At 42.5% G+C, this 25621-nt stretch overlaps 1 protein-coding gene across 2 annotated transcripts in view; it reads right to left on the bottom strand.

The window, feature by feature from the left end:
* The window catches only part of LMF1 (lipase maturation factor 1), a 340789-nt gene that overhangs the window by 304613 nt on the left and 10555 nt on the right, over window positions 1-25621 (bottom strand). The window contains exon 2 of one of the 2 annotated variants that reach the window (XM_054042585.1): window positions 16125-16434. In XM_054042585.1, coding sequence (XP_053898560.1) covers window positions 16125-16434 — 310 coding nt within the window. Of the gene's footprint in view, window positions 1-16124; window positions 16435-25621 lie in introns of those variants that run through there. The other variant, XM_054042587.1, reaches the window with a different exon arrangement.

Here is a 25621-nt window from a genome sequence, read left to right as displayed (position 1 = left end):
AACCAAAAAGGTTGCCGGTTTAAATAAGCTGAAGCCCTGGAACAAAAGGTCAGTTCTAGTCGAGTATTTTTGGGTGTATCTGTGCACATGCACATACACATGGTCAGGGAAGACAGATGACAGAAACACTGGAGTTCAGCTTTCATATAGAAAATAGTAGTCGGAAAGTTTCATACACCACCTGTTGACACCCTGTTTGGCAGACATATTCTGCCTGTCTGGCTGTCAGTTCCTTGTTTTATTCCTAAATAAAGTCTTCCTGGAACCTCCAGGATTTATGTAAAGTCATATAGAATTTCACAGAACAACCTTCCAATGCTTTTGTTTTTAACAATCCTATAGACGGAATATAATTCCTTTAAATACGAGCCTATAGAAAGGCTATCATTTTCTACCACATTCTGTAGGTTTTACAGTAGTTTCTATACAAACCTTTTGGTTTCTTCCACATTAAAGTTCTATAAGACTCCAATTCCTTATTCTGAAAGTACCATACGTTTCCACATACCTTCTGCTATCGATTACAGGGGCTTGTCCCAAGGGGCCTGAATCTACTGATTCTCAGAAAGAGAACTTCCGTTTATTCAAATATTTCTGAAGCGCTCATCAAACAACATGTCTTGACCCTGCAAATATTTACTCTTATAAATATTGCCAGGCTAGCTAATGAGCTTACTCTCAGTAGTAAGAGTTTCCAGAATTAGGCCCTTAAAGAAATTAGCGAATACAAAGATTCTGTAGAGGGCCTGGACACTTCCCTAACCCCTGATTGCTTTTAATCTGTACCAGTCAGAGCATTAACCTTCTTTCCAACCACAAGCCATCAGGAAGCTCCAAAAAGTTAGATTAGTTAAGAAAGATGAACATATCCTGGGTGGCACTGTCTGCATGAAGGTATTTGGCAAGTTACAACTTTTTAAAAGCATTCATTAAAAACATTATTCGTTCTTTTCTTAAGTCGTTCAGCTGTGGAATCAATACCCAAATCAACATACTGGATACAGCTGAAAATTAGATGTGGCACATAATACGAAATTAAAAATACTCCTCTGGTAGTACCACAGGGCTCTGCCAGAGACACTAGAGACCACACAACCTTCCCATTAACCATGCAATCTTCTGATAAGTTTCTTTCACTGTAAACACGAGAGAGAGAAAGACAGTGTGTATTTCCATGTGTGGATAGAATTTAGAACACTGTAGATGCCACAAAAATCTATATAATAAAAGTCACTCCTTCCTTGATGTGTGACCCCCCTACCACTACCACTCCCTTTTGTTGATGATCTATTCATTCTTTTCATCAGATTAAATTTAAAATAAAAGAGGTGCAAAAAAAATCGTGTTTTTCACTAACACTGTCTTTGAGATCAGTGCATCAAGTTACATAAAGTTATTCTCCTGTGCTTTTTACGAAGCTAAGCAACTGATACACATCACCAACCTCCTATGTGTTTTCTTAATATTACAGAGACCACTTGCATGGGTCCAATAAAAGATATTGCCTCACCCACCTTGTCTCTAATATTCTGGGACACCCCCACTTCTTAATATAGACAGCCAATAGATTTGACATTTAGGTAAGAAGTGCTAAGGATTAAGAGAACATGATAAAATGGCTATCAGCTCAAATTTTCAAACAGGTGACTGGAGAAGTTTACATGTAAACATATACCGTACTCATTGCTGTCAGGAGTATCACGGCACCGTACTGGGAGGACCAACTGTGCCAATGCAGCTGCAATGCTCAGTATCTGATGCAGTCATACCAGTACTGGAACATCTGGAGCAGTTTTATGTATGGACACAAAGTATTTTTACAGGCATTCCAGGTATCTAAACAGTCCATGGAAATGCTAGAGTTTCCTAGCATAGATATTGACATAGTATCTTATATAAAGATAAGTGCTATACAATATAAGATATCCAGAGCACTTACTAACTGATGAGTCAATAATTTTTTTAACAGATTTTTGCTTACTCTTACACCAACACAACCTTTAAAACATAAGAATGGCCATACTGGGTCAGACCAAAGGTCCATCTAGCCCAGTATCCTGTCCTCTGACAGCGGCCAATGCCAGGTGCCCCAGAGGGAATGAACAGAACAGGGAATCATCAAGTGATCCATCCCCTGTCGCCCATTCCCAGCTTCTGGCAAACAGAGGCTAGGGATACCAGCCCTGCCCATTCTGGCTAATAGCCATTGATGGACCTATCCTCCATGAATTTATCTAGCTCTTTTTTTGAACCCTGTTATAGCCTTGGCCTTCACAACATCCTCTGGCAAAGAGTTCCACAGGTTGACTGCGCATTGTGGGAAGAAATACTTCTCTTTGTTTGTTTTAAATCTGCCACCTATTAATTTCATTTGGTGACCCGTAGGTAATTTTAATTTAAGTAAAGCCTAAACTATCTGTTTTACCAACAATACTATAAATCAAAGGAAGAGAAAAATTTCATTTAAGACATTTTTAGACTAAAAAAAGCAGGCTCACACAATCATTGATGTTTCTATACAGTATTAACCCTTCGGCCCTCTGACACGGACACTGATCGCTCTAAAACCAATGGCCCTAGCAGAATTATTACAATTTCCTGGAGTATCATACAATAACATGAGAAGCACTGGCACAAATGGTTTTTTTTTTTCAATATTTGTATTTAAATAGACAAATTGAATGTGTTATGGATCTGATAATAGGTCTATTGACTAGCATCTTGTGCCTGGCAATAGCCAAAAACTAGAGCCAATGCAAATTTAAATCTAACAGAAGGCCAAGAAAAAACAACAAGGCACCTCGATAACTGTACAAAAAAAGTGAGGGTGGGGGGGGAGGGAGTGAAATTCTCTTTGATTGCTGCGGCCAACAGTTTTCACCATACAGCATGACATTTGATAACTCTTCTCCTACCAACAAAAGCTCTTTCAGTCCTGAGCTAATCTGGCCAACTTCATAGACTAGCTCACACTATGGACGAATTGGCCCCCTTTAGAAAATGTCACTTCTACCTGTTTTTTCAAACCATTTCACCATCATAGAATAAGCAGGGATTTTCGAAGGATCTGAAAGTGCCTAAATCCCATTGACTTTTAATAGGAGTTGGGTTCCTAACCCTCTAGGAATCTTTGAAGATCACAACCTAAATTATTTACAAACAGCTAATTGCCTAGTTTTCTTATTCTATTAAATGTTACTTATTGCCTCAAAACAAAACAATGGGTGAGGGGGGAATCGTTCTCTTTCCTTTGAAATTCCCAACACTTAAATATCTAAAATTCAAAGGCATCTGTGGGATTATTTTTTATTCGTACGGCACTAGCACCTATCAGGACTGGAGTCCCATTGTGCTGTGCAAACCTATAAATAAGCAACACTCCCGTTTTAAAGGACGGTTGATTATACCAAAATGACAAGAGTGGGAAGGGGAAAACTTGATGTTTCGGGGAAAATATTAAATGATTCATGACTGACATCAGCCATCGTTAAATTTTTATCTTTCAAATGCAAACATGTTTTTCATTAGCATCATTAGCTCCCAATTGTATTGCAAAGCAATAGCGTCACATGGTAATAATCTTTGTTTCATTAGTATGTCATATCAACTGCTCACAACATTCTTTGAAACTGATATGCTCGTTCTTTTCTGTATGAGTAGGAAGTGCCAAAACCAGCTTCCTCTACAGGAAGGATGACCCCCTGAGATCCTTTAACTTTCGGTTTAAGTTTCTAGAGATAATCCTTTCTTTTTTTTAGGGGAGAGGAGAAAGGGGGATGTCAAGCAGCAATCCTTAATAACAAAGAAATTCCTGAGGTATATTGCCAAAGCAAAGAGCAGATAAAAGAATAAGATTCAACTTTTGTTGTTGTTGTGATACTTTTGAGAGCTAGAAAAACAGACAGAGCCACGCTGTAATAAAGCTGACTTAAAAAAAGGTAAGGCCCCTAACACGATTCAAATAATTTCAAATACAGTTGTCAAAATAACGTGTTGCTTTTAATTAAATTTTAAATTCACCAAAATCTCTGAGCAAGAACACTTTGTAAAAGCACATACAGAAGTTACACATCGTATTAATCATCTGCATTTCTTGAGTATTTTTTATGAGGGCCTATATGAAGATGCCCAGTGCTCCTGTGAGACAGGTAAGCATTCTTACCTCCACTTGGCAGAAGGGTAAACTGAGGCACAGACGGATGAAATGGCTTGTCCAAGGTTAAAACAGGTCAGTGGACAAACAAACACCTCCCACTTCTGCAGTGAAAATGTCTTCCTGAATGTAAAAGATGGTCAGTGCATAAGAGTCAAGGTGTGAGGATTCTATTCCCATTTCTACCACTGATTTCCTGCATGGATCACAAACTCTCAGGACTTGTCTACATGGGGGACGCTCAGGAAAGGGTTAAGCCACAGTGAACCAAGGCCACGTCACTTCTGAATAAGCATCCACACAGGGGATTAATGCACTTTGACTTCACATCTTTAATTAATTTACCAACTTTCTGAGCGGCACCGAGAAGATTTGCCCTCAATGCCTCAGGCTCCCCATTGATAAAAAGGGGCATAATATTTATGGAATGTTAAGAGGCTATATTTATGCCTTGCAGAACTCGGAGATCCTCGAATGGAAGGAAATATAAAAATCCACAGTATTGTTTCACACTTTGTACAACGCCATTTCTCTGCTTTCACCTAAAATGCATTCCTTTTTTTGTTTCAGTTTTCAACCAACCAGTCTCCTTCTCCTAAAAAAAACTCCATCAAGAAGTCACATTTGACAGAGGGGAAAGAACAGTTTTCAACCCCTCCCTCAGCCTTCCTTCAATTCTCTCCATCCCTGGCTCAGAGCTTACAGCAGAAACCCAGATTGATTTAGAGATGATGCTACCAGAGGTGAAAGTAAGCCAGTACGGTCTGGACTGGGCCGGCTTCTCTGGCGGTGATTTAAAGGGCCCAGGGCTCCGGCCACTGCGGGGAGCCCCGGGCCCTTTGAATCACCGCCAGAGCTCTGGAAGCCGGGCTTGGGCAGGGATTTAAAGGGCCCAGTGCGCCTGCCACTGTGGGGAGCCCCCCCCGGAGCTGGTGTCGACGACTGAGAAGAGAAGCTACATATTTTTGCATGTCCTTTTAATTTTGCTCATCTTTGGTTTTGATCTCCAATACTAAGGAGGCCTCATTCCCACTACCTGAACAAAGAGACAAGATAAAATTATCTAATCATCCAGTTTTATAACCCTAAACAGTGCTGAAGTCTCATCTTGATTTATCTCACTCTAAACTCTATAGCACATTGGCTTGTTTATTACATTTACCTCTTATTTAGAATAAGCTCTGAGGCAAATAAATGGAGCTGCTGTATTAATTAACAGCCACACTTGACAGAGTATCACACCTGTTTAATCACATCTTCAGATGTTGTACCCCATAGCAAACAAACATGAAAAGGTAACATTAGCCCAAAATCTCTGTGTCTGCAATTCATCCCCTCAAGATAGTAAAAGGAAAAAAGGGTAATGAATCTTCACAAATGGAATACTGTACGTGAAAACAGGCACACTGTCAGTTACACAGAAACAGTTTGGGTTGCTCAGAGTATCTATTAAAAGGGTGGTGTCCCAATTACTATAAAGCCTCATTTATGGAGAACAATCACCCAGGTGTAACAAAGGTCCATCAGGCTGCCCATTGTTGGTTATTGCTCTGCAGTGCTAAGCAGAGATGTGGACGCATTTTTCAGCAGGAACGAGAACATGGGATAACCTGGGTACGATAGGCATGTCAGATCCCAGGCAAAATGGGTTTATGGAAAAGAGACCTGGTCTAACTTGATATTTTGTTTTATGAGATGACAAGTTTGCTTGATACAGGCAATAGTGTTGATGTAATAGACATTGATGTAATAAGGCATTTGACTTGGTACCGCACAACATTTTGATTAAGAAACTAAAATGACACAAAATCAACATGGCACACATTAAATGGATTAAAAACTGGCTAAATGATAGGTCTCAAAATGTAACTGTAAGCAAGCAATCCTCATTGAGCGAGTGTGTTCCTAATGGGGGCCCACAGATATCAGTTCTTGGCCCTACACTATTTAAAACTTTTATCGATGATCTGGAAGAAAACAAAAATCATCACTGATTTCCAGGTGACACAGCAGGCACTTTTCTCCCTGTCTCCTCCATCCTCAATATTAGTCTATAATAATCAGTACTAGTTCCCCATTTTTTTTTCCAAATTCTAGTTCAAAATTGCCCTTGCTGTTTTAAGACCCTCCTGGAACTTGCTGCAGCACACCTTATTAAATCTTCTCTCGTGGCCCCTTTCCCTGCTACCTTCATTAAAGCTCATCTACGTGGATATATTGACCAGAAGAGGTATTGTGGAATAAGTGATTTTTCAATAGCTGTTCCAGAATAGCTCCCCGTGTAGACATGCTAATCTGGAATAAAAGTGACTTTTATTCCAGAGTAATTAGTTTGCTTCCAAACATTCTAGAATAAAATCACTTTTATTCCAGAACAGCATCCACCTGGGGGGCTATTCTGGAATACGTTATACCCATGTAAACAAACCCTTAAACTAATCTAGCACTGGCCTCCTATTCACCGCTCTGTGCTTCCTCATTTATTCTCCGTATATTTTCAGATCTTATCTCAAAACCACTTTCTCCCTCTATCTCCTCTACCTGTGTCACTTACAAAATTAAAATGATAGCTAAGATAAGTGTATTGTCTAATACTGGGATACAGTTAGTAAGATACTTGCTAGAACAGCTATATGGCATTCCAAATTCTATTCTCCCCCCCTTTTTTTTTTCTTTAGAAACTGAGATTCTGATAAAAAGAATGAGAAGTCACCTTAGAGACAAACAAATTTATTTAAGCATAAGCTTTCGCGGGCTAAAACCCACTTCATCGGCTACATGCAGTGGAAAATACAGTAGGAAGATATATATACACAGAAGACCTGAAAAAATGGGTGTTGCCATACTAACTATAACGAGAGTAATCAGTTAAGGTGGGCTATTATCAGCAGGAGAAAAAAAAACTTTTGTAGTGATAATCATTTCCAACAGTTGACAAGAAGGTGTGAGTAACAGTGGGGGGAGGGAGGAAATTAGCATGGGGAAATAGGTTTTACTTTGTGTAATGACCCATCCACTACCAGTCTTTATTCAAGCCTAATTTAATGGTGTCAAGTTTGCAAATTAATTCCAATTCTGCAGTTTCTCATTGGAGTCTGGTTTTGAAGTTTTTTTGTTGGAGTATTGCAACTTTGAGGTCTGTAATCGAGTGATCAGGAAGACTGAAGTGTTCTCCAACTGGTTACTGAATGTTATAATTCTTGACGTCTGATTTGTGTCCACTTATTCTTTTGCATAGAGACTGTTCGGTTTGGCCAATGTACATGGCATTGTACTGGTGTACTCAAGAGAGTATGGTCTACAAGCCAATAAGGAAAATGTTACAGCACTGAGTAGCTACAACATTCTTTTCAGTGTCTTCCTCCCCTGTGGAAATATTGATGGAGCTACTGCTAACAAATACTTGGGATGACATAAGACCAGGCACCACACCTTTTTCCACAAGAGAGTGTGAAACTGAGCTGCACTGTACTACTGTACAAACCCCTGAGGTCGTTAGTTGACTAAACACAATTCGATTCATACTCACATGCCCTTTGGAGCCACTATGCCAGATGGTTTCCAAGTAGATGCAGATGCTGTCATATTTAGCCGGGGTTTAGGTGAAGAGGACGTGACTCCTTTAGTCCTGGCCCCAGATACCCAATGTTTTGCCATCATTAGCTGATTGGGCATAATATTAACGGCTTTTGATTTAGTATTAGGGCCTTGTTACAAGGACAGTAATAATGCAGGTCATAAAAGCATGTCTCAGGGGCATGTAATTTAACTGCAGTTAAAATTGCCATTCTTTGAAGGGCCTTCATAACAGAAAAAGAAGACGGGCTTTTTTGTCATGAGCGTTTTGTGGTTTTTTAAGTCTCATTAAAAAACACTTGACCTATGCAGAACTTTAATCAGTCTTGTATCTTCTGGCAGATGGACTGGCAAACAGTTCGAGGCTGTACCCCATTAAGGGCTGGGAGGCTGACCAAATGATCAGGGCTCAGTTTTCACTCTGGGGGGGCTCATCAGAATTCTATACATGAAGCCCTTTGTGTTCTCCCATTTGTTTTCCCTTTCTTTTTACCACCTTGAGCCTTCAGTGAACATCCAGGTTCCTCCCACCTGACACAGGATGCAAATGAATGTCCTGTGAGCCTCTCCATGTGGCTCAGAAATCAGCCAAAGAGTGAAGTGGATTTAAACAACTCCCTTTCCAACTCCAGATTCTAAATATACACAGACTCTGCATCAGATCTGTGACTCTATAGGTCTAGAGTGTGCAAGTTTCATAGAGTTTAAAGCCAGAAGGCATCACTGGGATCACTTAGTCCGACCTCCTGCACGGCACAGTCCACAGGGTCTTCCCTAAATTAATTCCTTCTTTAAGACCAATAGCTATGGTTCAGCTAGGGCATATCTTTTACAAAAATGTCCAGTGCTGATCTTAAAATGTCCAGTAACGGAGAATCTACTGCAATTCTTGGTAAGTTGTTCCTGTGATTAAATACTCTCACTGTTAGAAATTTGCCCCTTATTTCTAGTCTGAACTTGTCTAGCTTCAACTTCTAGCCATTGGATCTTGTTATACCTTTGTCTGCTAATCTGAGAAGCCGTCTAATCAAATTTCTATGACTGTGATCAAGTCAGACCCCAACATTTTCTTTGACAGACAGATTGATCTCTTTGAGTCTTTCACTATACGGCATGTTTTCCAAACCTTTAATCATTCTCTGAACCCTCTCTCCAATTTTTCAACATCCTTCTTGAAGTATGGACACCAGAACTGCACATAAATATTCCAGCGCCGCTGGTAAACACCAGTGCCCAAATACAGATGTAATACAACCTCTCTACCCCTACTGGATATTCCCATGTTTATAATGCAAAGATCACATTATGGACACAACATCGCACTGAGAATTAATAATGTTCAGCTGACTACCCACTCTGACACACACGCCCAAGTCTTTTTCAGAGTCCTGCACCCAGCTTAGCAAGTGATCCAGATCGCTCTGTATTAAAGTGACCAGTCCTCCTCCTTATTTACCAATATAATGGATACAGGCAGCAGCATTCTACATATGATGGAATGTAGAGAGCTGGGACTTGTGGAGGCCACAAACAAAGGAAAGAAGATATTGAGGGGTTTACACACACACACACACACACACACACTTTTTCGGATTCTTTGACTGGTTTAACAGCTTTTTATTTTTTTCCTAACAAGAACTAATCTTGCAGCATATCCCTGAAACCAGGGATACGCTGTACCATTAAAGACAATGGGAGATACTACTAACACTCAACATGGGGCTCTCCAACCAACTCATGAGTCAACAACTTCATCCTGCATTTCACTGGCAGTTTTTTAGATTCTGATCAGCCTCATTCCATTTCAAAGGATGAATTCAAAGCATGCCAGAGGGAAACTCAAACAGAGACCAAAAAAAGTGCTTTTAAGAGCACGGTCTCTTTGAGCGTTGGATATGAGAGTGATCCATGCTACCACCATGACCATTCCCAACACACCCAGTCATACTAGTGAATTACTCCAGGATAACAGTAGAATGTACACATCACCTGGGTGCAAAGTTACCAAAGTGACTATAATTATAAAGGTACCATATCAGGATCTATTTTTAAATATAGCCAGGACTCATTCTTGGTCCTACATTTGATGACCACTAAAATTAACACATTGGTTTCTGTGAACACTAGATTTGGGAACTAAACACTCAAAGTGTGTCGTATCAGAGATGGTCCACAAGTATCGTAGCAGCACCTACAGCATGCTGACAAAGTTAAGTATTTAGTTCTGGGTCAATGTGTGATTTTAAAACCCATAAACTTCATTAAAGTAATCCTCATCCTGGGAATCCAATCACAGGCAGCTTACCCAACAGTGAGCAGAGGCGTCAAACCTAAGCAGCGGTGTCAGTACTAGAATACTGAGACTAGAATAGTGACAGAGTTCCAGGAAGTAATAGAAGCTACAAACCCGATTAAGTCTTAAACCCGACATCTACAATCTCACTTATTTTATTCATATACGTTTTACACGTCGCATGTGAACCTGGACAGAGATTAATTTCAAGCGGCTGCAGTGCCGGTAACATGCCAGATTCAGAGCCCTGGAACTCTGCTCCCACTAGGCATCCACACAACAGCCCAGCCCAGCTACTGACAGTACAAGCTTCTCCCACACACCATGGGCCTGAACTCTATCCCGGAGAGACCATCTCTAGGGCCCAGAGGGAAGTCAAGTCTCAACAGCATAGTCATTCCTCGGCCTCTCTGCCTAGACCGCCAACACGTCCGCCCATTGTCTGACAACATAGGCCATCCTCTAGGAACCGGATTGAGACCCATCAATTTATTTCACACAAGCCACCCACTATTGTCAGAGGCCATCACCGGCATTGGACAGCTGTATACCCCACGAGGATGGACTCCACTTCCTATTACCAACTTCCTGAACCACCAGTCTGGCCCTCTCCTCCTCATTTGGTATCAGACGTTTCTACCAAACTCTTATAGTTTTTATACAGTAGGCAAAGGCCTTTAACTCTTTCTCCATGGTGCTGTCATAGCAAAGTTCAGGGTTCCCCTGGAACAGAACACTATTCTCCAGCCACTGTATTTCAAAGAAGTGGAAGTCTAATATACCTAGTGCATGCAGCTGATGCCTTCCCGCTTTTCAAAGAGACAGTTACTCTACCGAAGCTTCCTCTCTCTACAGAGCTGAAGCCAGCTGGACGGCAGTTGAAAGAGTCACTCAGTCAACAGCGTCGGATATCTGAAGACTTCAGCCCAAAACAAATAGACACATTTAAAATTAAAATTTAAAAAAAAAAAGGACATAAAAAGAATAAATTGTCCCTTGCTGGCGTAAAGCAACAGCAAATTGTATCTCTCTTTAAAATCCCCTATCTCCCTTGAAATGGCTTCCCAATCAGCAATCTCATAGGAGTTGATAGACCGGATCAGACTACTGGCCTGTCTTAGCCCAGTATCCTGTCTCTGAGAACAGTCAGTACCAGGTGCTTTGGAAACACCATAATGGGCAACTATGGAATAATCTGCTTCTTCGTACCCTGAAAAGCCTCTTTGAGGAACTGTCACATAATTCCGATTGGGGGCCTGGTGACATAAATCTTGGGAGAGGAGTCATGGAAGGGTCCTACTTAGAATCTCTGGATTCTTCCCTAAAGCATCTCATCAACCCCCGAAACATCCCACAACCTGCCAATCCCCAAGAGTGAGACACAATGTGTCCCCATTACCTAAAATGAGGGCGGGAGACAAAAAATTATCCATGCAGGGACTTGCTGTGTGGTTCCTTCCTCTATTTCAAATAACTGTCTATAACCTCTGTTTCATGGTTGTTTATTTCTGAATTATTTCGTTTTAAAAAAATAGTGAAGAAACCATATTTCTGTGACACACAAGTAACGCTGGCACAGAAACAAGGGTCATTGTATGTGTATAACCAAACATGACCTGCCTGGAACTGCCTTGCACTCTGCCCCATACATGTCAGGAGGCCACCCCAGACATATGAAAAGATGGCAGTGCCTCTCACACACCTAGTCACCCTAAAATAATCCCTGAATGTAGCTATTTGTCTATGAAACAGGGAATCCTACCCCACTAAGGGCCAGAGGCCTTGGGCCAGTCAGCCCAGTTCCACTAGCCCCACGCCACCCCAACTGGTGCAGGGTGGGCATCGGAGGAAGGAAGCCCAGCAGTAGAATGAGAGCATAAGGCAGACAAAGGCCCATGGAAGACTCCAGGCAGGAAGGCCTGGGTGTGGCTGCTCTGGAGAGAGCAGGGAGCAATCTGAAGCAGCCCAGGAGAGGCTGAGGGGAGAGACAAAAAGGAGCCTGGGAAGGGCAAAGCTGAGCCCAGAGGGTGGGCAGAAAAGACTTGAATCAGAGAAGAGAGGAGGCCCCTCGGGAATGAGAGACTAGGGCACAGACTCTGTGTTTAGATTCAGAGTAACAGCCGTGTTAGTCTGTATCCGCAAAAAGAAGAACAGGAGTACTTGTGGCACCTTAGAGACTAACAAATTTATTAGAGCATAAGCTTTCGTGGACTACAGCCCACTTCTTCGGATGCATATAGAATGGAACATATAATGAGGAGATATATATACACACATACAGAGAGCATAAACAGGTGGGAGTTGTCTTACCAACTCTGAGAGGCCAATTAATTAAGAGAAAAAAAAAAAAAAAAAAACTTTTGAAGTGATAATCAAGCTAGCCGAGTACAGACAGTGTGATAAGAAGTGTGAGAGTACTTACAAGCAACCACACATCACTGAACAAAACCACTAACCCAGGAACCTATCCTTGTAACAAACCCCGATGCCAACTCTGTCCACATATCTATTCAAGTGACATCATCATAGGACCTAATCACATCAGCCATACCATCAGGGGCTCGTTCACCTGCACATCTACCAATGTGATCTATGCCATCATGTGCCAGCAATGCCCCTCTGCCATGTACATTGGCCAAACCGGACAGTCTCTACGCAAAAGAATTAATGGACACAAATCTGACATCAGGAATCAAAATACTCAAAAACCAGTGGGAGAACACTTTAACCTGTCTGGTCATTCAGTGACAGACCTGCGGGTGGCTATATTACAACAGAAAAACTTCAAAAACAGACTCCAAAGAGAGACTGCAGAGCTAGAATTGATATGCAAACTAGACACAATCAACTCCGGTTTGAATAAGGACTGGGAATGGCTGAGCCATTACAAACGTTGACTATCTCCCCTTGTAAGTACTCTCACACTTCTTATCACACTGTCTGTACTCCGCTAGCTTGATTATCACTTCAAAAGTTTTTTTTTTTTTTTTTTTTTCTCTTAATTAATTGGCCTCTCAGAGTTGGTAAGACAACTCCCACCTGTTTATGCTCTCTGTATGTGTGTATATATATCTCCTCATTATATGTTCCATTCTATATGCATCCGAAGAAGTGGGCTGTAGTCCACGAAAGCTTATGCTCTAATAAATTTGTTAGTCTCTAAGGTGCCACAAGTACTCCTGTTCTTCTTTCTGTGTTTAGAGTTGGTTTTGGAGTTGTGTCCCCCCTGAAGGAGTGGGCTTTGTTAATGGCTTAGCTGAAGGGCCAAGCCCAAGAGGGAAAACTAAAGCAGGGCCACTGTAGGGCCCACCCCAGTCACAAAGGGCCACAAGAAGCAGTGGTGACTCCGCAACCGTCTACAGAACGCGAACATGTATTTATTTGTAAAAAGAGTTCATACAATCGGCTACCTGCAGTTTTAAGGCCTGCTCTTGCTCCCACGGAAGTGAAAGGCAAAATCAGTTTAATTTCAGAAGGCACAGGTCTATAGAGTGCATCCCAAGAATTCTTCACGTCCTGGGGGGGCGAGAGGGGAAATCAATTCATTCCCCCCTCCCCAGTCCTCTTTTGCATTGTAAGCACCCAGCATCTACTTCCCTGTGGAACTGAATGTCACAGTGTATGCACAATGATAATATGGTCTTGACCACGCAGTGACCCATTGCAGAGGATCTAATGAAAAATGTAACCACGGTTGAATGAACTGCAGCACTGGGTCGCTTTGATTTCCCCCACCCCTCTACAACCTGAGCCCAATTTCCTGTTTAATACATTTCATGCCACAACTAAGCTGAGATGAAATTGAGGCAACACCTATTTTCCTCCCTGCCCCCATTAAACTCAGAACATGCTCCCATATGCCATAAATTACCTGTGTACGACAGGGTAACTTACAAGCTCCAAATGAACTAGCAAAACAAAGCAAGGTACAATCCTATCTCAAAAATCAGGAGGCAATTCCTTCAAACCACAGCATCCACAGAATGAAAACTCTGGGCTTGGCTCACATTCCCATGAGATGATTCATTGTCTTCCGAGTTACAAAGGGACCTAAAGCTTGGCCATGAACTCCCGAGCCATACACCCACTCAGGAAGAGACATTTGGATAAGGTCTGCTGGGCAGCGGTTGTGGTTCCATCCATCACTGGGGGAAAAAGTCCCCGCCCCCCACCCACGCACATCATCACCCTCCCTTGCCTTTAAAGACTTGGAAAACCCCAACTGTAGCCCCTCAGCAGCAGTTAAACTGGCAGAGATTGCAGCAGGATTTATTTTTGGCAAAAAGTTAACAGCTCAGCGAGACTGCTGCACCTCTCCCGCCTGCCAAGAAGAGGTCACACCTCTCCTCTGAACATGCTTATTACCGGTGGAAGTGGCTCGGAGCAAAGGGACGAGAGGAGCAAGCACGACTGGGTAGCTGCACGGGATGGAACAAGCCAAACAGGTTCATTCTCATAAATCAGTACAACAAGGTTAAGAGGCTGCCGCTCACATGGCGCCTTAGACCAGTGCTCCTGTACGCCTCACAGACGTTAACGAATTATGCCTCGTGACTCTCCTCATGAGGACGGAGTAACATTAGTGAGGGACCTGCACCGCCCCTGAAAACCCATCCCATCTGCAGGAAATTTGGGTTTGGATCTCAAGCTTCTCTTTAGACACTTCCTCTCCTAACAGGGCAAATCAAAACCAAGCACCCCAGGACTTTGAGGAAGGTCAGCCTCCGCTTCCAACCCCCAAACTCTGCAGCTGTCATTATGATGCACTTTTTACAGATGGGCAAAAAGAGTCACAAGGGAGTTAAATAAACTCTCTGGCTTTGGCGGCTACAATTACATAAATTCCCATGGCTGGCAAGAATGGGGGCCAGGCGGCATTTCAAGTCCTTCTGAAAAAGCTAACAGCCAGCAGGGACATACAGGTGCCTAGAGATGAGCAGAGAGCCTTTTGGATTAGCTCAGGAGTGGAAGCAATGGAAGGATACCCCTTGAAACTCCTTGTCATGCCACTGTGGCCTTATTCTGGACTTTTCGTAATCGCAGAGCTGAATGAAGTACACGTAACTCATTAGGGGGATCCCCTAATTACTCAAATTTCCCTGCTGCACAGAGAGCGGTGGAGGGGTTCTCAAGTGGGCTAAAGCTGAGTGAGATGATGTTTAATATCTGCCATTCTTTTCTCTTTCTTTAAATAGAAGAGCTGTGAAATCACAGACAGGTCTGGACAAATTGACTCAGCTCAGGTAAGGAATTAGGCATACACAGTTTGGGAGCAAGCTAGAGGAAGGAAGAAAAAGGCATGTACACAACATATTGCTCAAAGTTAGGGTAGATGTGTCATACCCTGTGGCTATCCTGTGGTCACTACAGGTTACAGGTTTTAGCTTTATAAGGGTGACGATCATTCCTTAGGGTAACTGGCAAGATTTGTTGTACTTTCTCAACTTTTACTAACACTGTAATTTTATCCTTCAATGAGTACATCCCATAAAGTTATGCTGCAGATTAAGGGTACGACGCAGGGCAGAGAAGTCACTGAATTTGGGAGTTACACCCCCAGAGATCGTTAAAGAACACAGGCAATGGTCAACCATCCTTTCCTCCTGTCCCTTATATTTAAAACGTTGAGCGTTTTAAATTTTATTTTAACCAGGCACAAAGATAACGTGCTATAATCTATTCACGAGATGGGGCTGGCACTGATCCAGCTTTAAATGAAAGAATAATCTTGCTCAGAACAAAGCTAATGAGTTACCTAGCTAGAGTGAGGAAAGACTATACCCCTCTGCAGGGATATCATATACTACAGTTATGTTATCAGCCTAATTCTGTTCTTACTCACAATGATGTAAATCGGGAGGCACTCTGTTAAAATTAATGGTGTTACACCAGTGTAAGATTCAGGCATGAACAGAATTAGCCCCATAACAAGTTAGCCAACCTGTATTTTTTTTTTTTTTTCTGAAGGGTACGTTCTTTCTTCAACGTGCCTATGTAATGACTTACCGTGTCTCCATCTTTCAGGAGCACAAAAGCTTATCCATACAATGCATGGTGAGAAATTACAAAGAGAAAAACATAGGAGAAAGTTTGTCAACCTACCAGATCTGTCCAACGTTAACCAACGAGAGGTAGAGAATCCATAGAATGGCCATAAGGATCATGTTTGCACATCCAGTGACCAACACGTAAGCCGAAACTCCCAAGCCAAGGCCAGCAAGGCAGTCCAGGTTGCTGTCCATATCAGACCAGTCCAGGAACCAGATGATTGTTGGGGCATAGGTCAAGGAATCCAGGTTAATCTTCCCTTTGAAATACCGTTTGACGTTCTGCAAGTACAGTTTGCATGGCAGCAGTCCCTTCTCCCCGATCAGCTGCTTGTTTTGATGGTAAGCCACCAAAAAAGCGACAACTAGGAGGAAAAAAACAAAAAGAAAAATGTCATTTAAAACCGTCACAGAAGGACATCTTTCAAGCCCAGCATGGTGGAGGTGTATCTGTGCATCGGGAAGGAATGCATTAACATCTTCTCTCCAGTAGTATACAACACAGCCATTTCTATTAAATTTGATAAATAAGGCATGGGAATCCCATAAACATTGTACCCCTTAGTCCAGGGAATTTATGCAGAGTCTATTTTGGGGAAAATACGAGTTTTTCCAAGATGGATATTTCACTGGTTCTGGCAATCTCAGTAGCAATAGCAACGAATTACTAAAGAAATAATCAGCCACCCACCTGGCTAAATCTAATATAGAAACAACACACTCAGACATAGGAAGCAAATGATCTTACTTTGCACTTGCATACAATCTTTCATCGGGAAGGAATGCATTAACATCTTCTCTCCAGTAGTATACAACACAGCCATTTCTATTAAATTTGATAAATAAGGCATGGGAATCCCATAAACATCCCGAAAACCAGCCAATGGGAGCTGGGGGGGGGGGGGCGGTGCCTGCAGGTGAGAGTTGCGCGCCTCCGCCTAGGAGCCGGACCTGTTGCTGGCCGCTTCCGGGGTGCAGTGCGGTCCGCGGTGCCAGGAGAGGCAGGAAGCCTGCCTCTGCACCCCAGCTACGCCGCTGACCAGGAGCTGCCAGAGGTAAGTCTGCGCCCGAACCCCACACCCCAACCCCCTGCCCCAGCCCTGAGCCCCCTGCAAACCTGAAACCCCTTTCTACACCCCAAATCCCTCATCCCTGGCCCAACCCGAGCCTACACCCCCAGCCCAGAGCCCTGACCCGCTCCCGCACCCCAACCCCCGGCCCCAGCTCTGAGCCTCCACAAACCCAGAGCCCCTCCTGTACCCCAAACCCCTCATCCCCAGCCCCACCCCAGAGCCTGCACCCCCAACCCAGAGCCCCCTCACTCACTCCAAGCCTCTCATCACCAGCTCCATTGGGTCGTGAGCATCAACAACTTTCTTCAACTGGCTCCCCAGAAAAAAAGTTTGAAAACCACTGGCTTAGAGACTGCTCTAATTGTCAACAATGGCATGTGGTCCTCAAACGATCATGCACCAATCCACCCAGGGCATGGACAGATGCAGGAGCCAACTCCACCAGTTGGACACCATCCAAGAGTTCTCCCATGCCAGGGGAATTTTCAACCGGCCAGCTACAGCCAGGACTCATCTCTTTTGTGCAGTCTGGGTGGTGCAAAGTGGCCAGATCCTAATGAGAATCTGGCCCACTATCATTTCTGATGCATCACTTCAATATGACCACTTCATATCAAACCTCTCTGGTGTAGCAATTCCAGTGAACGCTCTTCTATGGGGAAAGAGAGTCCCAAATGGGGCTTTAAGGTACATTGTGAAAATAACACCATAGAGGCCATATCTCCTTACAGTATCTTGGATAGCAAAGAGGATTCAGGGAATCCTGAAGCCATGATAGCCTTTGCTGTCCTGTAGGAAACGCACATATAGGAATGGCATTTCATGGCCCTCTGAGGGCATTTACTTCTGTGTCAGGATAAAGTATTTTCAACAAAAAGGAAAGGACCATATTGCGGTCAAGGCAGAGGACTTAGCAAAAGTCACCAGGTCCCTTAGCAGACAACTCCTAGGTTCTCGGCCCAGCTCCACCATACATTCACTGTGTGACTTTCCTCGTCTGCGTTCGGTATCAGCCTGCCTAATGATGTGGTTGCGAAGCTAACGCATTCATGTTTGCAAGGCACTTGGAGGCCTTGGATGGATTGGAAGCCACTCCATGTAACCAGTGGTTAAAGGAGAACATAACGGGGGGAAGAGGAAAAGCTCTCATTGCAATGGCCCAGGCAAAGGAGGAGCTGTAGGGAAACCCCCATACCCAAGCCAGATAGAAGAGGGACAACACCCCTATGATTTTAGCAGGATAGGGATAGCTGCACCATCTTCCTCTCCTACTTTTCCCCTCCAAGATATTTTCATTATCTGAAGGCAACATTTGGAATACTGTACAATGTAAATATTCAACAGCTCCATCCACAGCAGCACGGATAGTGCCAATTTTAATTTGTAATAACAGTTTTCTAATGCTTTGGATAATAATTAACCCACAGCACACAGAGAAGAGGTTCTATTTGCAGTGTTATAGCCTCGCTTTGGAAAACAATCTATGATCATTTGTATATATCATCTGTATAAAACTCCCAAATATTAGAATTTTTCTTTCCCAGAACATGTTTAAAAATACCCTGATATGTTAATGTGATGACTCATTAAATAATATTCAGTATCTAGGATGCTTCAAGTTAATTTGTCCATTTGACAGTTAATGCTCACAAAAATGCAACTATTTCAGTCATAAGAGTGTAGTTATGCTATGGGTTGGACTCCTGTATCCTCTCACATACTGACATGTTCAAAATGTAAAGACTTAATATTTTCTTGTCCTCCAAATTGCTACTTTTACATGTCACTACAGCTCTCCCACTTATAATAGCTACATCCTTAAACTGGACAATCTAAGAACAGCCAGTTGCTTTTTTTAACAGTATATAAGTAATTTAATTACACATCATAGACCTAGAATTTGATGTACTGCAGAGAAAGTCGGTCAGTTTCTAGGAATTATCTCATATTTTAGGAATCTCCGCCAGTTACCAGCTTGCAGTTTGTAACTGCAGTCATCTCCTCTGTCAGAGAAATGATGAGGGCCAATATTTCCTGATTAGGCTCCATACATTTTACTCCGTTTCAAGCATTATCTGATTACTGGCCACGTCACTTACAGCAACAAGTCTTACAAAATTGAAAATGCTACACCACTGATTATTTTCCCTCTCCTAACTCATGCTCAAATCTATCCTAAATTGAGGGATGCTGTGGTGCGGACAACAATTTTGATGTCCACAGACAGCAACATATCTAAACAAAGTGCATGCATAAATCCTGATGCAGGTATATGGAAATGTGCTCACTGTGCTATTTTCCTGTGGATACGGGCTCCCTCTGCAAATTCTGCATGCGAAGCCAAGCTTTGCTGCAACTTGGAAGCATTGCGACCTGGAGGTTTGATTAACTATAAAAATCAGTGCCCAGTCGCTACATCAAGAATGAAATTCAAACTTCCCCATAGTTCAGGGTGTTGGAATAGCGGGGCGTGGGCTCAGAAGTTTGCAACCCTGAAGGAATTTGTTATTTCAAAGCAAAACAGAACCAGGAGGCAGCGCAGAGAGTGGATAGGGCAGTGGTTCCCAAACTTAAACAACCTGTGAACCCCTTTCACTAAAGTGTCATGTCTCGTGAACCCCCTCTTAAAAAGGAATATTTCCAGGGATTTTCTCTTTTACCTGAGTATAAATTATAAAAGCCGTGATCTTGGAAATATAAATTGTTTTTATGACATGCTTATTACACACTATTTATTATTAATTATTATTTATCATTACAGTATTTTTATTACAGTATGAAAACGGCAACACTCTTCCAAGATCTCACTTTCGTAGCTTGTATCACTTTGAATAAGCCTGTTCTAAGACAAGGCTCCTATGTTTCATCAAGGAGTAGCAGATGTGAAACAGCAGGAAGGTATTTAAGAAGCCAACTCAGAGTTCCTCCTACACAAGCATTCAGGTCTTGAACAGTCCAGGCAAACAACGCACGTTACAACAAAGCTTAAACTTGTTCTTCATCATAATTTTAAAAACAAGATTAGCTGCCTATTTAATTTAAAAAAAAAGCAAGAAATATCCACCTCCCTTTCCATTTCTTCTAAGGAGTCTTGAAGTTTCAATCTCCTCAGTGTGATAGAGATGCTGGCTTTGATCTGCTTAGCTCTTGGAAGTCCAGGGGCTCCGGGCCCCGTGCTCCCTATTGCCAGCTCTGTCCGCCATTAGGGAATTTTTTCCCAAGAATCCCTGGGATAGGGCAACAGGCTGAGACTCTGGTGGTCTGGGGTCTAGTCCCAGCTCTGTAACGCGCTCTCTCTGTGATCCAGTTATGCGCCCCGCCGCTGCCTCATGTAAAATGGAGACGGCGATGCTTGCTACATTTGTGAACCTCCGTGAGCTGGGTGGGTGAAGAGCACCAGGGGTTATCACTGAAATCTTACCCCTTAGCTTCCAAGTCACTTCTCAAAGATCTCATCCCTGGGAAAGGGCGTACCAGGAGGAAGGTTGGGGTCAGTGTGTGACCCATCTCACACCTCGTACAGATCCCATGGCAGGAATAATCCAGTTGTGGGGTGCTGCAGCCAATCATATATAGAGTCACAGGGCCCAGTCCTGCAAGGTTCTGAGAGCCTCCTGAGAGGTGCTGAAGGACTTGCGGGAGCAGCTTCTTGACACGCACCACTGTCCGCACTCAAACCACTCCGGGTCTGAATCTGGTCCTCAGTTTATATTTTAAACCTGACCTAACTCCCCTACTCATTTTGAGAAGGAAAGAAACATGCTTCAGGTTAATAATGATCAAAATACTGCACCATCTCCCCTCCAACACACACACAAGGATCTCCAGTGGTGTTTGGTTAATAATCCCTTTAAAACCATTACTCTGGCATTACACCCAAATTTATCTTCTTGCTATCTCCTGAACAAGCACTAAGGGCCTACCAGAAGTTAACAGAAGGATTCCCATTGACTTCAATGGGTTTTGAATTAGGAAAGCAGCAGATTTTTTCTTTAAAAAAAAAACACACTGACCTATTTTACACAAAAACCAATAAAGCCAAGCAGGGCATTTCATTAGATTAGAGATAGAAAAGGACACACTGACCATAAAGCTTAAGAGTTGTCTTCTCATGACAATAAGCTAAGTGACTTAAAATGTAAAAAAATATATATTTTAAAGTATTCCTTATGCTGGTTGTTTTTTTCTTTTAAACCAAAGCTCTTCTCAGAACTGTAAAACTAAAAGATTCAGTACATGAAACCAGCAGAATTATAATGCTCCCCAACATCAGACAACTTAATATCTCTGCTTTGGTTAAAATAAATTTTCTGCCTTTAAAAAAACCCTACATGGCTTGATTTACCTGGATTAGCATTGCAATTTGCTGCACTCAGTTTTCAAAAAGTGCTAATCAAATTTACCTCTAAATGCGGCACAAATTGTTGCTCCAACCCATAACTGCTAATCAGTTTAGAAAAAAATCTAAATGAGACCTCTGCACTGTAAGCAAGATAAACAAGGAAAGGGTAAATTAGGAAAAATATACACTACGGCAATTGAAGAAAAGTATACACTATATATGCTGAATATTGTACAGGGTATTTAAGTTTAAAAGCAGCAAATATCTATTATAAGTTGGCATGAACTTCACATCTAAGAATTATACAGTTTGGGCCAAAAAAAAAAGCCTTCTTACAAAATAAAGAATTTTTCTTTTTTACAAGCATTTATATTTCTGGAACTTTTAATGCAACAGTTTTGTAACCAATTCACATTAGCAAATTTTCTAATTTGGTTAAAAACTCATCCAGGTAAGTCCTTATGTTTCCTCCCAAATGTCACTCCATTATACCTCCAAACTATGAAGACCAACGTCACCACTATTATAGCCTATTATTCACAGGCATCCAATACTATACATGCACACATTTATGTAGAGATGTATATGGAACGACACAGACCTTGCAGTTTGCTGCTTACAATCCACCAGACTTTATTCTTCCCACAAGACACAACTACGCTCACCTTCCTGTTAAAATTTCTGGGTTCTTCCAACACTCAGTTCCTACACTAGGTAGTATTATAATTAGAATTACGACTAGAAGGCAATCAATATACTACAGGTACATATTACTACACTGCCACTATATAATCCTCTGGCTGTCTGGGGATTATGTATATATATGTATATAGGTATAAGACACCGAAGTTCACTAGAACATTGATCTTCATTCAGCTGGAAGTGAGTGTTAGACCTTCCACCTTCCTCAACTGCAACACGTCCCCCACGTCCCATCCAGGACTGACTGCACTACTTTGCTGTGCTCTCCAGCTCTATCAGTCATGACAGCAAAAGGTTGGAACCTAGAGGTAAACAAAGGCACAAAACTTTGGGCAGGCCAGTAACCGAACTGCCATGCATAACAAGGATACTTTGCCCCTCTCTGGTGCCTTCTATCTGAGCCTCTCAAAGCACTTTACAAACATTCAGGAGTAAAGCTTCACAATGCTCACGTAAAGCATCATCATCTCCGTTCTCCAGAGGCAGAAACTTGCCCAAAGTCTCACAGTGCTAGAACAGGAGACAGACTCCCCATCCCCTACTTGCCAGTCCGGTGCCCTAGGCACAAGATTTCTATCCCCCACACTTGGGGGCAGTGCAGCTGTCACAGAGACAGCTGCAGGGTGACCATGCATTCTAACTAGGAAACACCCATCCTCCGCTGAGCATGCTTTGACAAAGCCCATTAAGCCAGGCTTTCTGCGGGAAAGAGCATTTTGCCCTTTACCAGGAGCCCACACGGACAAGTCCTTATGTGCTGCGGAGAACAGGGTGTCAAACTTGACAACTGCATTTGCAAACTTCACGCAATGCAGTAGCTGACAGCTCATCTCAATTCCAAGCATTTATTTTGACTTCAAGAGCAGTTTAAACACAAGAGAAGAATGGAATTAATACGGCCTTGGCAGTTTCACATCCATAACACATGGATAAACTTTTGCCCCAGTGTGTAACAGGATACAGAATTCTAATGATAGAGCTGATGATGGGCAGCTTAATGTCCAGGTTGGAACATGTTGGCACTTAGACTTCCAGTGACTTTAACGGAAATCAGGCCCCAGGTCACTACTCTATTTGGAGTTTGCTCCAGTTTACTTGTAGATGTGGATGAATTATTCCTTCTAACAATCAAATCCTTAGTTTTGTAATCTGCAGGTTGCTATGCCACCAAATAGCACGGCGAATCTGTGCAAAAATACAAGGGAAAATTCTCCATATACGTTGTGTATTGCTCCCTGCGTTGAACAGATTATTAAATCTAGCATTTCATTCCAAACTCTTGTACAAATCCATTAACAGAAGTGTTTATTATCAATGTGTACATTTAAACACCCATGCTTTTAAAAAAACCTTTTACATTCTCAAAAAATGTTTGTAGCTCAAATATAGAAAATATCACTAAAAGCCTTACTCGGGTTACTGTCAGTTAGAAAGTTGACTGCTTTCATTATAAACAATAATACCCATGTAGCACTTTCACATTCAAAGTGCTGTAAGAATATTAACTAAACTTCAGAACAGCCCTGTGAGGTAGTTATGTACAATCCTCATTTTAATCATTTTTAATCACTGGAGGTGGGGGACGTGTGAGGTTTGCGTGAGGAGGTTTGTGTGAGGAGAGCATCAAAGAGAGAGGCTAAGTGACTTGTCCAAGACTGCTCAGCAAGTCAGTAGCAGAGCTGGGATTTTAACCCAGAATGAACCCCAACTCTGTTCATTTCTCTGATTGCAGGGGGGTTCTTTTTGTTATACCCAAATGAAAAACTCCATTGTGGACATTGTTACTCATATTACAGGAGCTCCTAGACTGCTCATTGTGCTAGGCACTGTACAAACAAATACACCAATGCTCTGAAGAGTTTACAATCTGCATAGACAAGACAAAGGGGAGAGGAGAAACAGAGGCTCAGGACTTGTCTATACGGGGCAGTAATGTGGACTACAGGGGTGTAACTTCTACAGCACACTGAAGTGTTGCACGTTAATTGGCCCAGGTAGACCCGGCTTGTGCGCACTAAAAGTTCCCTTTAATGTAACACTGTAGTAGTTCACACCACCATGTTACAAAGCACTAAGGGACTTTTAGTGGACACCAGCCAGGTCTACACGGACCGATTAAAGTGCAACACTCTAGCACGCTGTAGAAATCACACCCCTGTAGTCCACATTACTGCCCGGTGTAGACAGTCCCTCAGAACGGACATGCTGAAGGCCACACAGTAGGCCAGGAATAGACCCCCAATGTCACTACACTCAGTCCAATGTTCAAACCCCCTGGACCATGTTGCTTCATACTTTCTGGTATCAGCTTACGGACTAGAGACACACACACAAACCTCAAAGAGCTGAGCAATTTTCTGAGAATTTACAAGACACTTAACCTTCTTTCTCACATTCAAAAAAGTTTTCCCGCAGTTCTCCTTCCCTCACCCAGCTGACAGTAACCGGAATTTAGCTTTCAGGCTGCAGGCATCTCGGAACCTATGTTATCATCTTTGGCTTCTCAGCACCCTCAAGATTGCTTTAAATCAACTCCCAAAAAACCCATGTCATCTCCGAAAGACTCCAACACCCGTCACTTAGTCTGCCGGGAAGAGTCAGTTTCCCTCTAACTGTTCAGGCCACTTTCCCCCAGACGCTTTTATCATCTCCTGCTGCTCCCTGTACTTGAGTGTCTTAAACTGCGTCCATTTACCTGTCCAGTTTGTGACATTTCCTCTTTGAAGCATGTTGCTGTTACTGAGGCTCCGTTACAGCTTGACAATTAATTGAAGAGAGCCCCATGCTTCCTCCCACACAAGCGGTAGTCAGAGCCCTTGACAGCTCAGGTGGGATCAGCCTCCCGTACCTGACGCAAGCTGATCTTTATGGAAGTAAGGCATGTAAACTGTCATTAACTGTTAATCAACCCTCACTACTTATTCTCACCTCAGAAGGTGCATTCCTGTACTTTTCCATTAACAAGAAAACTCCAAGACAGGATACGTTCCTTATTTGATCCCACATGCTACCAATAAACAACTGGGACACGCAGTACAGAGAATCACCAAGCTGGAATTATTTGGTCTTATGCATTTTGCCCTGTCACCTCGGTTCCATTTCCCAATCCAGCCACAGCCTGTCATGGTAAAAGAAAGAGAGAATCCCATTCTTCATGCTCTGTAAAGATTTAAAGATGTGAAATCCAAAACTTTCCGGTCACGTTTCCCCCCTTCCACTCCCACCCCCCCGCCCCATTAAAAAAAAAAGTCTTAACTTCTACTTAAAGCCCAAACCACAAGAAGAAATGAACCAAGAGCACAGATTTTTGCACGAAAAGCAAACTACATTTTACATACACAAAAAATATGCTACATATATCAATTTCACCTTTGACCTGACAAAGCATTCTAAAAAAGATAATGTGTTGAGTGCATGCTGGCAACTTAGTTTAGG

This window comes from Malaclemys terrapin, chromosome 10 (assembly GCF_027887155.1).
Source record: "Malaclemys terrapin pileata isolate rMalTer1 chromosome 10, rMalTer1.hap1, whole genome shotgun sequence".
Lineage (NCBI taxonomy): Eukaryota > Metazoa > Chordata > Testudines > Emydidae > Malaclemys > Malaclemys terrapin.
The sequence above is the reverse complement of the archived record's forward strand: the minus strand, read 5'-3'. Positions and strand labels throughout refer to the sequence as shown.